We start from the raw sequence: 14,342 nt of genomic DNA, 5'->3' as shown, positions 1-14,342 counted from the left end.
TCATTCAGCTTCTGATTCTCGGTATCTGCAAACTTAATTTTTATTGATTGTGTGAACTGAATTTTGTTGTGCAATAAAATAAAATCCGAACTGTTCATCTGCTCGAAATGAATATTAATTAGCATGCAAATTAACATGAACTGTTTGCCAAGACAACTTTGACAATTTGCGGGAAAATGATGATGTGAACTATGTGAAACAGGCTCGGGCAAAACACGGAACATATTGGTTTGATAAAATATATATAAATTTAATTTGTAAAAATAAAAAACTTGAATTTTTATTGACTGGCATATGGTCGCAGTTTATTAATATAATTTAAAAGTTTGGTATTGCACTATAAAAGCGTCATCGATAATCTCATCGCTTTTTCAGTCTGATTTGAATGCCATTTTCCGACTTCAGCGTGACTCGAATATTTAATACTGGATCATATTCGCTCTGTGGGACACAATCCTCGCGAGAATGGTCGTTGATTCCGGGGGGAAGTCCATCTACGGCCGGCAAGATTTCAAATCGTCGCACCAACTGTGAGAGCAGAGCCTTCATTTGGTACATGGCAAACTTTTCAGCTGTACCCAGAGATAAGTCAATACATAAATCGGCCAGTTAACTACATATCTATATCACCTACCAATGCACCGCCTTGGGCCTGCACTAAATGGCACACTCTTAAAAGCCTCGATGCCCACATTTCCATTGGCATTCTCGAATCTCTCGGGGCGGAAGGTGCACGGATCGTCGAAGTACTTTTCGTTATAGCCCATGGCTATGAGACACATGATCACCGTGGTCCGCTTGGCAACCTTGGTTCCATCTGAATTAATTTTGTTTTATATTTTTGGGAAACTACTTTCCAGGCGCTACTTACTGATGTCGATGGGTTTGCGGTTGGTTCGGGCAATCAGCGGCACAGATGGATACAATCGCAGGGTTTCTCGAATGATCAGCTCCAGGTAGTACATCTTGTCCAGGCAAATCAAGTCTGCCTCTCCCGATAAGTTATTGCCAAAGATGCGCTGCTGTTCTTCAAAAGCCTTTTGCTGAATCTCCGAGTGGCGGGACAAAGTATACATGGTGAAGGATATGGCGGCGGCTATAGGATCGTGACCCTGTAATAGAAAATTTCTGTTGGCTAATTCATATCTTTACAATAGGAAATACAGATTGTCCAAATTAAATATTTATGATATGATTACTTTAATATTTAATATTTGGAAAATTTAATATATAATTTGTTGGCCTTTCGATTTTTTTGGGTGCATTAGAATTTATTTTTTTGAAACGTAGTATCAGAACTAACAACCTTTTGGTGTCAGAATAATAATGTTAAAATTTGAAATACGGCAAGGTACCAAATATTAAATAAAGAATTTTAAAAAACCAACTAGACTCGCTTTCCATTTTAATGGGTTTATTAATTATTTGACTTACGGTAAATATGAAGGTGGAAATTTCCTCGATAATCTCCCGCTCCTTGAGGGCTCGGCCATCTAGTTTCGCGGAAAGCAGAACGTCGACGAAGGGTTTATTTATTGACTGCCCTGGCTGACTTGTATTTTCCAGGGCCAACTTGTGTCGACGTTGCGCAATAATCTACGAGGAGATAAACTGTTGATTTTTAAACGATTCTGGCACCTCCTTCACCCACAACTCACCCGATTTAGTTCGCTGCGGAGGAGGGACAGAGCTCGGCGCTGCTTCAAGTAGTAGGAGGTAAGTCGGAACAAGGCATCGAACCGCTTCACAATGCTGAAGGTGCGCTCCTGCACCACATCGCACAAACTGGGAAACGGGGGGAAAAGGGGGGGAATTGGAGAGCTTAAGCCCGAGATTTCTTAGCTTGAACTTACTCCTTGATGGCGCCGTGCAAATCCGAGGGCTCTCCATTCAGCGAGCTACTGCCCTGGCCAGTCGCGATTTCTGCGGGGAAAGAGGATAAGCAGTGAAGTAGGAGCAGGCTAAATGAACCCGAACGAATCCCAAAAAATCTCAATAAATTACCAACGGCTAACAGGGAAATTCCTCAAATCATTTGCCCCACAATGTGCAGCAGTCTGTGCTGTATCGTCGAGGGCAAGTACCTCGACCGCGAAACTTTTCCGCCCGCACAATCTGCGGCACTTGTACCCATTTTCTATGCCATAAATCTTATTTATAAAACGTTCATAATAAATTACAAAAAATAAACGAGCGAAACGCCCGAAGTACCAAACTATGCCTCAAAAAACGACATGACAAATGTGTAAAGTTTGGCGTCCGTACAGAGAGGAAATTTAACTGTCATTAAACTTTCAACCCTATCTGGCATAATGAAGCAGTGTTTCGTATGTGTTTTGAACTTATCACTACTGCATTAAATTTAAATATAAAATTAAGAAAAATTGAAAAGTCTGCATTTGGTTTATTATATTAAATGTTCTTGTTATGTTTAAATTACCAATTAATGAATTAATTAATTAGTTAATTATTATTTACAGAAAATATGTTTTTAAATATTTTTAATTTTAAATAGAGTAAAGTCCTAGCAGATATCCTGTCTTCGAAATCAATTAATTTCATATATTTTGTTTGCTGTGCATGCAAAATTGTTTGGCGAAACCTAGCTGGTTTGAGTATGTAGCTTTGGGTTCGATGAGCATGTCCACCTCCACTTACCGCACACAATATCCAGGGTGCACTTGGCAACCAGTTCCTGGGCATCGAAGATTTCCTGAGTGGCCGACAGACCGTCGAGCTTCTGGACAAATTGTTCGCCCGTCCGATGAGTCACCCGCAGGTAACCCTCGATGGCCTGCCTTTCGAAGGCGGGGATGTAGAGCTTCTGGTGCTTCAGCCAACGGGCACCGGAACTGGTGAGCAGACCGTCACCCAGCCAAGGTCTCAAAAAGGAGTACAGGTGCTCCTTGTAAAGCAGCGATGAACTTGACAGAATGTTCTGCAGGTCAAACACAATAAACTGGATGCTGAGTGGGCTGACATGGAAGTGGACTTACCTGAATTTCCGCCGGATCACTCAGCATCATGTGGTACTGCAGGAAGACCAGAGAACGAAATCCTTGAAAATCGTATTTCCGACAATATTGCAAGACCTTTTTGGGGTATTCTGCCAGAGACAAAAATAGTTTTTAAGCACGACCACTTTAATTATCAGCCCCGAGTTCCTCGTTTGCAGAGCACTAAAGTTTTCCAAAATGTATGTTAACTTTTGTTAGTTAAGCCAGGCTCTCTGTTGCACATATCCTGATTGTTCGCTTGCTTACTTAAGTACTCGAAAAACAATTCGGGCTTTATACACAGTTGCAAATTTATTTTAATTAATTGTTGCTCTTTCAGTGATGCACTAGAAAATAATGTCGGACAAGCATTTTTAGCATTCACTAATTTTTTTTCTCAACTAAACTGTTTTACAAATAACAAAATAATAGCAGCCAGATAACAATGTGCTGCTTTTGTTAGTCAGCCATCAATTGAAAAGCACTAGAAGCAAAATGATATCATCAAAAAAGTATAGTGCATCGCTTTTTTTTCCCCAAGGCATTGTGCATTTGAAATGATTACTTTAGGCACGTACAGGGAAGGGCGGAAAAACCAGACAGAATTTATTCAGCTGTGCGAAGGAAGGCACTTGGGAAATGCGCACAGAACTTGATGAAAGCTGGAGCAAATATTACAATAAATATGTTGAGGAAATCAGATACAATTCGAGATGAAATCCAAATGTGCAATCGATACCAATGGGAATTGAACGCAATGAATCGCTGCAAAGACCTTCGGTTCTAAGGGACTCGATCAGACAAGCGGCTTTCGTATTAAAGTTAAAGAGTACATAAATATAGGCAGGCTATGCAGCTAGTACTTACCGTCCGGCTTGAGACCAAACTGAAAAAGATTACCCACGAAGGGATATGGCGTGGGTCCTGGTATCATCTCCATGATGCCAGCCATGTGGTCTATATAGTTGAATATCTTCACACCCTTGAACACCAAAATGGTGGCCAAAATAATGGCTATCGCTATTAGAAACATAATGCCGCCCGACTGTTCACGTTCACTATTCTGTCCAGACTGGTTGGGCATGTATAACTTTAGCAGATTATTAGGTGACCAATTTCATAGCCGATAGCACCATCGATAGCTTATCTACCTATATTTTTCGCATTTGTTTGTAGTATTTGCAATTGGTACAAGCAACTTTATTAATACCACAATTAACATAGTGCTTGATTACCTTCCATAATTGATAAATTGAATTATACTGGGCTACCTGCACGCACTGAATTGACTCACTAAAGTGATGACGTGTGGGTCTAAAGGCTGATTTGATACCGCCTCAAGATATAGTGTTAATAAACAACTGATAATCGGCCGTTGATATTGAAATAAGATTTGAAACAAAACTTTTGACACACAAAAGTTATTATACATTTAAAAGTAGGCATAAATCAATCAATGGTGTCAAAAAGAGTTAAAAATAAAATTATCTTGCTGCATATGCAAACAATATCTTGAGGACAATCTTTAATACACCAAAAAAATGTGCCCCCTAAATCAAGAAAAAAAGCCCTAAGGCCAATAAAATGTAATTGATTTTTTATTTGAAAACCTTGAAAAATATGAATTTTTTTCAATGTCATTGGGTCCCCAATATGGATGCAATACAATGGTAAAAAGTAATAAGAATTATGATGCCGACAAACGGTCCTTTTTTACGAATTACGATAGTTAGTACCACTGGCTTTATAACCAGAAACCTCTTAAGAAACCTTACCTGTGCGAATGTGTTTAAATAACTAACTGTGTTTAAAATAACTGATATTGCAGTCTGACATTTAAAATTGACCATTTAGGTGTGTTTTTTTATATTATGAGGGGGTATGAAAAGAAGATGTATTATGCACTATACATTTTTTTAAATAATAACACTGGCTTACAAACTTTTTTTTTAATCCTGAGTAGATCAAACTTTAATTTTCCGGAGCAGTTGAACTGACTGATTCCAGAAAAGAAGAACAAGAATTTTTTGTACAAAACAATTTTTTAAAGTGTAATTTTATATTTTTTCAGATTTGTTTAACCGATTTAGGTTATCCAGTTCCAGTACCATAAAGAATACCATCGTAGTATATCTGCAGCCGAGGACTATAAATTCCTATGTTATTCTTAGTTTTGGAATTAAAAGTAAAATTTTAAATTCACTAAAAGTAAAAGTAGTTTTGCTCATGATCATTTGGTCTTATCGACATTTGAATGTTAACATTAAGTAGAGTGTATATTTTTACATTGTGCGTATAATATGTTAAAGCTTGTTGCTGATGAGCTAACAAAAATGCTTTTGGTAAGTTACTCTCTTTCTGAGGCTCTTCGCACTCTCTTCACTTTTCGAAAGAGACACCGTTAAAAACTCTCTGTTGACAAAATGCAACGTTTAAGATATGTGATTCATTTTGTTTACTTTCTTCGGAGAGAAGTTTTAATAGAGCTTATCATTTGTTTGCTGTTTTAGTAAAAAAATATTTATGACTAAATTACAGTTTCACAGTACTACATTTGAGTGCAAATATGCGTCTTTATATGATTGACCTGAATAAAAACTCATCTCTCAAAAACCTGATTTTAAATCGGCCAGTCATGCTGAAAGCACATAAATATTTACTTATTTTCGGGAAACTTTTGTTGGTTCAGAAAAGCGGCTAGAAAAAGAGAGGGAGAGCCTAGGAGCTGCCTGATAACTCTCGTATTTATACGTGGGTCTGCCCGAAAAAACTCTCATATTCCGAGTGTTTCGCGAACGCGCCGGTTGTTTTGATACTCGCGATCGAAAATGTGGCTTGTGTTGTATGTTTTTTTGGCCCTTCCGCTGTTGGTGGCTGCCTACTTGGAGTTGACCACGTTCCGCCGGAGAAAAGTGCTAAACAAGTACAAAGGCCCCAGGGGTCTGCCCCTCGTGGGAAATGCCCATCAAATGGGCAAGAATCCCACAGGTTGGTTTTGCTTAAGTGTCCATGGCACAAATCCGAAGGGAATGCTCCCGAAACTACCCATTTCGAATGGCGTTGTGACTGATGTAACTGCGCATCGAATTAGCTCAGCGACAACGCTAATCCAGTTGGGTTACTTGGGGCCAGCGACTTTACAACCGGAAAATTGGGCTGTTAACTGATAATGAAGCTACTGCCACTTGAAGTTATAGGCTAATCGTAGCCTAGGACTGAAATATTAGAGATAACCAAGAGACCTTTGACTTGTGTTGCGCAATTTATAACTTACATATGCATTATATAGTGTTGCAATTAAGAATACTGAAAATCGCGTGTCAAAAGAAACAATGAAAACCATTGGAATACACTTGTTGCATACTGATAGTGAATCGTGATACGTGATATGCCTAATAATGGATTTTTTCTCACGTCTATACAGAAATTCTCGACCAGGTATTTGCCTGGTGGCATCAGTTTGGAAAGGACAACTATGTCTTCTGGATAGGAACATACTCCAATGTGTTGGTCACTAATTCTAAGCACCTGGAGGTGAGTTTGTGGGATTCTTTAATTGTCGTAGTCATCATGACTATAATTATCCTACCTTTTTAGTTCATATTCAGCAGTCAAGAGCTGATCACTAAGTCCGACATTTATCAACTAACGCATCCTTGGTTGGGACTTGGACTTCTGACCAGCACCGGCAGTAAATGGCACAAGCACCGCAAGATGATCACCCCAGCCTTCCACTTCAACATCCTGCAGGACTTCCATGAGACGATGAACGAGAATTCGAACAAATTTATAAAGCACTTGAAGAAGGTGGCTGCCGGGGACAGTATCTTTGACTTCCAGGACCAGGCCCACTATCTGACCTTGGACGTTATTTGCGACACAGCGATGGGTGTGTCCATCAATGCCATGGAAAACCGAAACTCCTCCATTGTGCAGGCATTCAAAGAGTAAGTTTGGATGATTTAAGCTATTTTCGCTCTAAAACTGTTGTGTGCTCCACAGCATGTGCTACAATATCAACATGAGAGCCTTCCATCCCCTGAAGCGCAATGAGATACTGTACCGGTTGGCCCCCGATTACCCCGCCTATAGAAGGACTCTCAAGACCCTCCAGGACTTTACCAACGATATCATCGAAAGGCGCATTGCGGCTCACAAATCGGGAGCAGTTTCGACCAGCCAAGGTGACGAGTTCACGCGCAAGAAAATGGCCTTTTTGGACACCCTGCTGTCGTCCACCATCGATGGTCGCCCTCTGACTTCGAAGGAGCTGTACGAAGAGGTGTCGACTTTCATGTTCGAGGGACACGATACCACCACTTCCGGAGTGTCATTTGCTGTCTACTTGCTGTCCAGACATCAAGACGAACAGGTTATACAATATAATAAGGGCCACAATGTGTAAAAATCTGTACTTTACTCCACTTTGTAACACAGCGCAAACTGTTTGAGGAGCAACGCGAGATAATGGGTGACTCGGGTTTGGGACGCGATGCCACCTTCCAGGAAATTTCCCAAATGAAATACCTGGATTTGTACGTCAAGGAGGCCCAGCGTCTTTATCCTAGTGTACCCTTTATTGGACGCTTCACGGATAAGGATTATGTGATTGGTAAGAGCAATCAAAACTTTCGTAGAACACTCTCAATAACGATAATCCTCCATAGATGGCGATCTAGTGCCCAAGGGCACCACCCTCAACTTGGGTATCGTGATGCTGGGCTACAACGAAAAGGTGTTCAAGGAACCCCACAAATTCCGTCCCGAACGCTTTGAGCTAGAGAAACCAGGACCCTTTGAGTATGTACCCTTCAGTGCCGGTCCACGAAACTGTATTGGCCAGAAGTTCGCTTTGCTGGAGATCAAGACCGTGGTGTCGAAGATCATTCGCAACTTCGAGGTACTGCCTGCCCTGGATGAGCTGGTTTCCAAGGATGGCTCCATAAACACTACCCTGGGACTACCTCCTGCTGAGCGGAAGAAGCTGGATGCACATCGTCACAAATACGATCCGATTCTGTCTGCTGTTCTGACCCTAAAATCCGAAAATGGTCTTCACCTTAGGCTGAAGGAGAGGCATTAAGAACCAACTGTCTCGATCTCACGAGAGGTGTAGCTCTAACTCTGTTAAGTTTGGTGCTTAAAATGTGCTTAAATATGATTTCCCCAGGGAAACAATTAATAAGAAACTGTTAATCAGGGGAAGTAAAGCGAGGAAGAAAAAAAAAACAAATGTTCAATAACATGTGTTACCCTTTGGACTACACAGATGGTCCCAATGAGTTCACATTAATTAAATTTAAAATCCAGACTTTGGCTTGTAATCTTCAGGCAGTACTTCTCAGCTTATATTTTATAGCAAGAGATTGATTCGCAGCATAATGTCTAGTCACGCCGAACGCATAGATTAGTCTTTCCCGATTTGGCGGAGACAATGTCGTCATAGGCCTTTTGAGAGATTCCAAGTGCGAGAGACTGAGAGCTGTGTGCCGCGACCAGTGCTGTGAGGTACCTAGATACTTGTACCTAAGTATGTACTTAGGTACACTTTTTTGATACCTTATATATTACCTAAGTAAACAAATATGAGGCTACCTTTACCTTACCTAGGTAAAGATTTTTATTTATCTTAAAAACTTGTTATAATATATATTTACATATGTATTTATTTAATGTTTATTCAATTTAATTTTCAAATTCGCTTGTTACCACTAAATTGAATTTCTAGTACTAGTACCTCTCCCAACACTTGCCGCAACTGGTTGGAGTACTTAACCAGAGTGTCTCCCACTTTGCACTCAAATGCGATTTACTCGCCACAGCGGTCGGTTGTCTGTGGTCGCGCTCGAAAATGTGGACAATACTGTTGTGCGCCTTCATCGGCCTTCCGCTGCTTTTGGTGGCCTATTTCGAGTTCGGATCACTGCGACGAAAGCGCATGCTAAACAAGTTCCAGGGGCCAAGAATGCTGCCAGTGGTGGGTAATGCCCATCAGATGGGAAAGACTCCCACAGGTGAATGCCACTCGCGGTTGTGCAATCTAGATGAATTTCATTAGGCTCGGCGACTTATTTAGCTGGTGATCAAAGTCCCCTCTAAATACCATCGAACCTTGGGTGTCTGATCGCCTAACATAGTGTGCAATGATAACATTGGGACTTTAATCTTAATCTGGATAAATTAGTGTGATTTTAAGACAAAGCAAGGCATTTACATCAAACATTGTAACTATGCCTCACCAAGTGTGGAATATTAATAAGTTTAATGATCTTTTGTCTATGTCTCCAATTCTTAGAGATTTTGAACCGATTTTTCGGCTGGTGGCATGAGTATGAGCAGGCTAATTTTCGATACTGGATAGGTTACTATTCGAACATTATGGTCACTAGCCCCAAGTACATGGAAGTGAGTTTGTCTGGCTGAGCCCCCAAATGTCAATAAAGATATAATGGAATTCTATAATAGTTTATACTCAGCAGTCAGACACTGATATCCAAGTCCGATGTCTACGATCTCACGCATCCCTGGCTGGGACTAGGACTTCTGACCAGCACCGGCAGTAAATGGCACAAGCACCGCAAGATGATCACCCCAGCCTTCCACTTCAACATCCTGCAGGACTTCCACGAGGTGATGAACGAGAACTCCAGCAAGTTCATTGACCACTTGAGGAAGGTGGCGGATGGGGATAATATCGTTGACTTCCAGGAGGAGACTCACTATCTGACCTTGGATGTCATTTGCGACACTGCCATGGGCGTGTCCATAAATGCAATGGAAAACCGAAGCTCCTCCGTTGTGCAGGCCTTCAAGGAGTTAGTAAAGTGTATTATTCATATTGCATATGCAATGTATAAAAATACTTAATTATTACACTTCTTTTTTTTTACTTACTTAGCATGTGCTACAACATGAAGATGAGAGCTTTCAATCCTTGGAAGCGCAATGAAATGCTCTATCGCTTGGCTCCAGAATATCCAGCCTACAGGAGAACTTTGAAAACCCTCCAGGACTTTACCAATGACATTATAGCAAAGCGAATTGAAGCTCGAAACTCTGGCGCTGAGTGCCACAGCCAAGGTGATGAGTTCTCGCGCAAAAAGATGGCCTTCTTGGATACACTTCTTTCGTCCACGGTTGACGGCCGTCCCCTGACTTCCCAAGAGCTTTATGAGGAGGTTTCCACTTTTATGTTCGAGGGGCACGACACAACCACATCCGGAATCGGGTTTGCAGTCTACCTGCTCTCCAGACACCAAGAAGAGCAGGTGATCTATTTGTGAATTTAGTTTTCAGGCTTAAACTCATCTTACTGATTGTTTTCTCTCTACAGAAAAAATTATTTAACGAACAATGCGAGGTGATGGGCGATTCTGGGCTGGGTCGGAATGCCACCTTCCAGGAAATCTCCCAAATGAAATATTTGGATTTGTTTATAAAGGAGGCGCAACGTCTTTATCCGAGTGTGCCTTTCATTGGTCGCTTTACGGAGAAAGACTATGTGATTGGTAAGGGGTGTACATTTAAGTAGGACCCCTTTAAGTATTCAATGATGAATTTCTAGATGGCGACATCGTGCCCAAGGGCACCACCTTAAACTTGGGCCTTCTCATGCTGGGTTACAATGATCGTGTTTTCAAGGATCCCCATAGATTCCGACCCGAACGCTTTGAGCTGGAGAAACCAGGACCTTTTGAGTATGTGCCCTTCAGTGCCGGTCCACGAAACTGTATTGGCCAGAAGTTCGCTTTGCTGGAGATCAAGACCGTGGTGTCAAAGATCATTCGCAACTTTGAAGTTTTGCCTGCTCTGGATGAACTTGTTTCCAAGGACGGTTACATAAGTACGACCCTGGGGCTTCCTCCGGCGGAGAAGAAGAAGCGCGACGCGCATATCCATAAATACGATCCGGTTTTGTCGGCTGCCATGACTCTAAAGTCTGAGAATGGCCTGCATTTGCGCATGAAGCAGAGGCTTTAAATGTGATAACTCGTGAAAAATTAACAGCACACTTTCAGGCAGACAACCTTTTGAAATTTGGCTTAATACATTTTAACTTTACATTTTATGTCGCTACTTTATTTTCTCCTAATTGAATTAAATAAGCTTAGACTGCCACAAGAACGGTGCCCACATAGGGATTGGCCACGAACTCCGTGGGCTTGATGACATCGCCATCGATGTACTGCGAGCTCAGGGATGTGGTGATGACCTCCGCTTGGGTGCCCAGTCCATAGTACTTGGTCAGGTCCAGGGTCTTGGCAGTGCTGCCCAAGTTGAGAATGATCACGTAGAGATCACTATCGGCCTTTTGACTGTTTGAATGGGAAATGTTCACCAATCGATCTGTTGTCTCTTAGACTAATTTACTCACCGCGAATAGATGATCACGTCGTCGTCGATGGCCTGAATGTTGAGCTCTCCCTGGCGGAAGGATGGCTCCTTGCGGACTCGCACCAGTTTCTTGAAGATCTGCAGGTGGGAGCGAGGGGCACGCAACTGCTGGAGGGCATTGTTGGTCTTGTAGTCGTCTGCCACTGGCAGCCAGGTGTGATCGGCACTGGTGAAGCCTGAGGGAATGTAAATGGATTATAATTATTGATTCTCTAAACCTCAAACCTTCATAGTTATTTCTCATTCAAAATGGATTGGCGTTTAAAGTCTACAATATCTTAAAACACTTGTCTATTCTGAGTACATAGCTAAGCAATATAGTTTGTAACCAGAAAATACAAGCCAAAAACTCTCACCAGGAATTTAAAATGAATGTAAATAAAATTAAACACAATAAATCTATACTAAATATCAAGAACAGGTCTTCTTCAATGGTCATGTCTTTCTTATTTAACTTGTTTTTTATAACTTTTTAAAAATGATAGCATTGAAGGAGCACAATCTACAAAAACACTTGTCTATTCTACGTACACAACTAAGATAATGGTAACGAAAGAATGGCATACCTATTTCTTATCTGAATATATAGGGAACGTCAAATAGCGCATTTAATTGATTACTAATCATTCTTAAGTTGCTACTTAAAAATAGCCAATATATTTGTTTACTCTTACAAAGGAAAAACAAATCTCTGTTAGCCAAATGTAAAGTTTTTACCCTTGTTCAGTAAACTTTAATTATTTTTTTGCGCTTTAGGTAAAAGCTGCTAGTTAGAAATTGAAATATAATTAAAATCTCTGTAAACTAAATATGTTAGCTCTAAATTTCCTTGGCTTAAATTTGAAAGTAGAGTATAGTAATGAATAGATCTTACCTGCTTTGGAGGAGGCGTCCCACTGGTAGGGCGATCGCGCCGGGTCCCTCGATCGGGCGTAGTAGTTGTCCGGGTCCGAGTTGCAGGCGTTGGGGTCCACGGTGTCCTCCCAGCTGATCCAGACGTCGGTCATGCCCAGCTCCTCGCCGTTGTAGGTGACCGCGTGACCGGGCAGCGTCTGCAGCAGGATGTTTATGAGGTCGGTGCGCTGGACACCGAAGCGGGAGGCCACACGCTTGTTGTCGTGGTTGCCCAGCACCCAGTTGGCATACACACCGGCGGGCATGGCGTCCATCCACTTCTTGATGTGCGCCACATAGTCGCCGGCCTTCGAGGCGTTGTTGATGCTCGTGAGGAAGTCAAAGTTGAAGGGGATGTGGGAGCCGTTCCTCACCCCGTTCCCATAGTAGCTGATGATGTTCTCGAAACTGGTGTACGCCTCCGTCATCAGCAGTCGCTTGTCGCCGCCGTTCGTCTTGTGGAACTCGTCGACCAGCTCGCGCCACTGGTACACCATGTCAATGGTCTCCGGCTGGTCCTGCGTGTAGATGTGCTGCGTGTAGCAGTGGTCGTCCGGATCGGGGCAGCTCACGGGGTCGTTGGTCAGCGGCTCGTCCGGATACTGGTTGTAGCGGTCCAGGTCCACCTCGAACAGGTAGGGCACGGCGTCGATGCGGAACCCGGAGACGCCCTTGCCCAGCCAAAAGCGGATCACGTTCTTCATCTCGTTCACCACGGCCGGGTTGCGGTAGTTGAGGTCGGCCTGCTGGATGGCGAACTGGTGGAGGTAGTACTGCTGGCGCACCTCGTTCCACTCCCAGGCACTGTAGCGGAACTCGGAGTTCCAGTTGCTCGGCGGCTCCCGCTCGCCGGTCTCGTTGTTGATCTTGCCGTCGTGCCAGATGTAGAAGTCCTTGTAGGCGGGGTCGCCGTTCACCGACTTGGTGAACCACTCGTTCTGGTCGCTCGAGTGGTTGGGCACGAAGTCCAGGATGATCCGGATGCCCACCTCCTTGGCCTTGGCGATCATGCGCTCGAAGTCCTCCATGGTGCCGTACTCCGGCTGGATGGTGTAGAAGTCGGAGATGTCGTAGCCGAAGTCCACCATCGGCGACTTGAAGATGGGCGACAGCCAGGTGGCCGTGAAGCCGATGTCCTTCAGGTACTGCAGCTTCTCGGTGACCCCGTTGAGGTCGCCAATGCCGTCGCCGTCGGAGTCGCGGAAGGAGCGCGGGTAGATCTGGTAGTAGTTTCCACTCTCCCACCACTCGGTGGCTCCCACGAGGCCAACGAGGGCCAGGAATAGACACGCAGCTGATGGCGGGCGCATTTTGTTCGGTTTTGTTCGCTCTGGGGGGCCGACTGCTGCCTTTTATACCGCTCGATAAGGCGGCTCCTATCGAGATCTGGCCCACTTAGAGTGGTAGTGGCCATTTGAATTGCTGTGCAAACAGCTCACATGAGTTCTCAGGGTGCTCAAGTCAGCGAACCAAAACTGTCATTGTTTTCATACTCCCAGCTAAGCTTTACGTAAAGCGATTAACCCTCTTCCAAATGGCCTTTGATTGCTGGAAAAATACCGATTTTCGTGACAAGTATCTTCCTGATTTACTTGATTTGTCGCCTGCCATTTGTTATGGTAGGGCGTTGAAGTGGACATTAGTCAGCCAACAAGCAACCAACAGCAAGCTGGAAAGCCATGATTAATAACTACACTCTAAAATGTTGTGAAAATGTTTTTAAGATAACCTTGGTGAAATTTGTGGGACATTTTAAACGTGACAAAACATAATCATTTGTTGCAATATTGTCTAAACTGGTGCTATTATCAGCGTAAGTCAAGTTTTTCTTGATAACTTAAGTAATTCATTGCCGCGGCGAAAAACGTTAGGGAAGCACTTGTTTGTTTACTTCTTTAAATGAGTCAAAGCTAATTCAGGAGATAACTAGCATTGACCTCTACTAACTTGGATCGTAACTTAAGTGATAAAGTGTTAATTAAAAAAAAAGTTGAGTTAAGATAAGAATATTAAAAATAGAATTATAAAATTCGATTCAGCTTAGGATTCAAGCTTATA

The 14,342-nt window shown here is 42.7% G+C and overlaps 3 protein-coding genes across 3 annotated transcripts; 1 reads left to right on the top strand and 2 right to left on the bottom strand.

The window, feature by feature from the left end:
- Positions 1-277: 277 nt before the first annotated feature.
- LOC108145369 (probable cytochrome P450 4ad1) lies at positions 278-4,070 on the bottom strand. The gene is made up of 9 exons (XM_017270764.2): positions 3,864-4,070; positions 2,997-3,106; positions 2,659-2,938; positions 1,854-1,923; positions 1,659-1,785; positions 1,435-1,596; positions 872-1,112; positions 635-817; positions 278-572 (listed from the first exon to the last, which is right to left on the bottom strand). Exons 1-9 carry the CDS (start codon positions 4,027-4,029, stop codon positions 361-363), a joined length of 1,551 nt encoding a protein of 516 aa, XP_017126253.1. The 5' UTR covers positions 4,030-4,070; the 3' UTR covers positions 278-360.
- Positions 4,071-5,768: 1,698 nt separating this feature from the next.
- LOC108145366 lies at positions 5,769-11,064 on the top strand. Its single transcript, XM_017270759.2, has 12 exons — positions 5,769-5,984; positions 6,421-6,530; positions 6,594-6,943; positions 6,999-7,368; positions 7,434-7,608; positions 7,664-8,076; positions 8,731-9,010; positions 9,292-9,401; positions 9,462-9,811; positions 9,895-10,264; positions 10,330-10,504; positions 10,561-11,064. The coding sequence occupies exons 1-12, from the start codon at positions 5,825-5,827 to the stop codon at positions 10,974-10,976; spliced, it is 3,279 nt and encodes a 1,092-aa protein (XP_017126248.2). The 5' UTR covers positions 5,769-5,824; the 3' UTR covers positions 10,977-11,064.
- Positions 11,054-13,606, bottom strand: LOC108145362 (maltase A1). Its single transcript, XM_017270754.2, has 3 exons — positions 12,265-13,606; positions 11,371-11,566; positions 11,054-11,311 (listed from the first exon to the last, which is right to left on the bottom strand). The coding sequence occupies exons 1-3, from the start codon at positions 13,592-13,594 to the stop codon at positions 11,104-11,106; spliced, it is 1,734 nt and encodes a 577-aa protein (XP_017126243.1). The 5' UTR covers positions 13,595-13,606; the 3' UTR covers positions 11,054-11,103.
- Positions 13,607-14,342: the final 736 nt, after the last annotated feature.

Source organism: Drosophila elegans, unplaced genomic scaffold (assembly GCF_018152505.1).
Source record: "Drosophila elegans isolate 14027-0461.03 unplaced genomic scaffold, ASM1815250v1 contig_520, whole genome shotgun sequence".
Taxonomy (NCBI): domain Eukaryota; kingdom Metazoa; phylum Arthropoda; class Insecta; order Diptera; family Drosophilidae; genus Drosophila; species Drosophila elegans.
The sequence above is the reverse complement of the archived record's forward strand: the minus strand, read 5'-3'. Positions and strand labels throughout refer to the sequence as shown.

Coding starts and splice junctions, on each gene's coding strand:
- LOC108145369 (XM_017270764.2), bottom strand. CDS start 4,029: ATGTTTCTAATAGCGATAGCCATTATTTTGGCCACCATTTTGGTGTTC. Junction 818..871: donor CCGCAAACCCATCGACATCA/GTAAGTAGCGCC, acceptor AAATTAATTCAG/ATGGAACCAAGGTTGCCAAG. Junction 573..634: donor AGGCCCAAGGCGGTGCATTG/GTAGGTGATATA, acceptor CTCTGGGTACAG/CTGAAAAGTTTGCCATGTAC.
- LOC108145366 (XM_017270759.2), top strand. CDS start 5,825: ATGTGGCTTGTGTTGTATGTTTTTTTGGCCCTTCCGCTGTTGGTGGCT. Junction 8,077..8,730: donor TTAGGCTGAAGGAGAGGCAT/TAAGAACCAACT, acceptor TTCTAGTACTAG/TACCTCTCCCAACACTTGCC. Junction 10,505..10,560: donor GGAGAAAGACTATGTGATTG/GTAAGGGGTGTA, acceptor ATGAATTTCTAG/ATGGCGACATCGTGCCCAAG.
- LOC108145362 (XM_017270754.2), bottom strand. CDS start 13,594: ATGCGCCCGCCATCAGCTGCGTGTCTATTCCTGGCCCTCGTTGGCCTC. Junction 11,567..12,264: donor GGACGCCTCCTCCAAAGCAG/GTAAGATCTATT, acceptor ACATTCCCTCAG/GCTTCACCAGTGCCGATCAC. Junction 11,312..11,370: donor GACGTGATCATCTATTCGCG/GTGAGTAAATTA, acceptor CCATTCAAACAG/TCAAAAGGCCGATAGTGATC.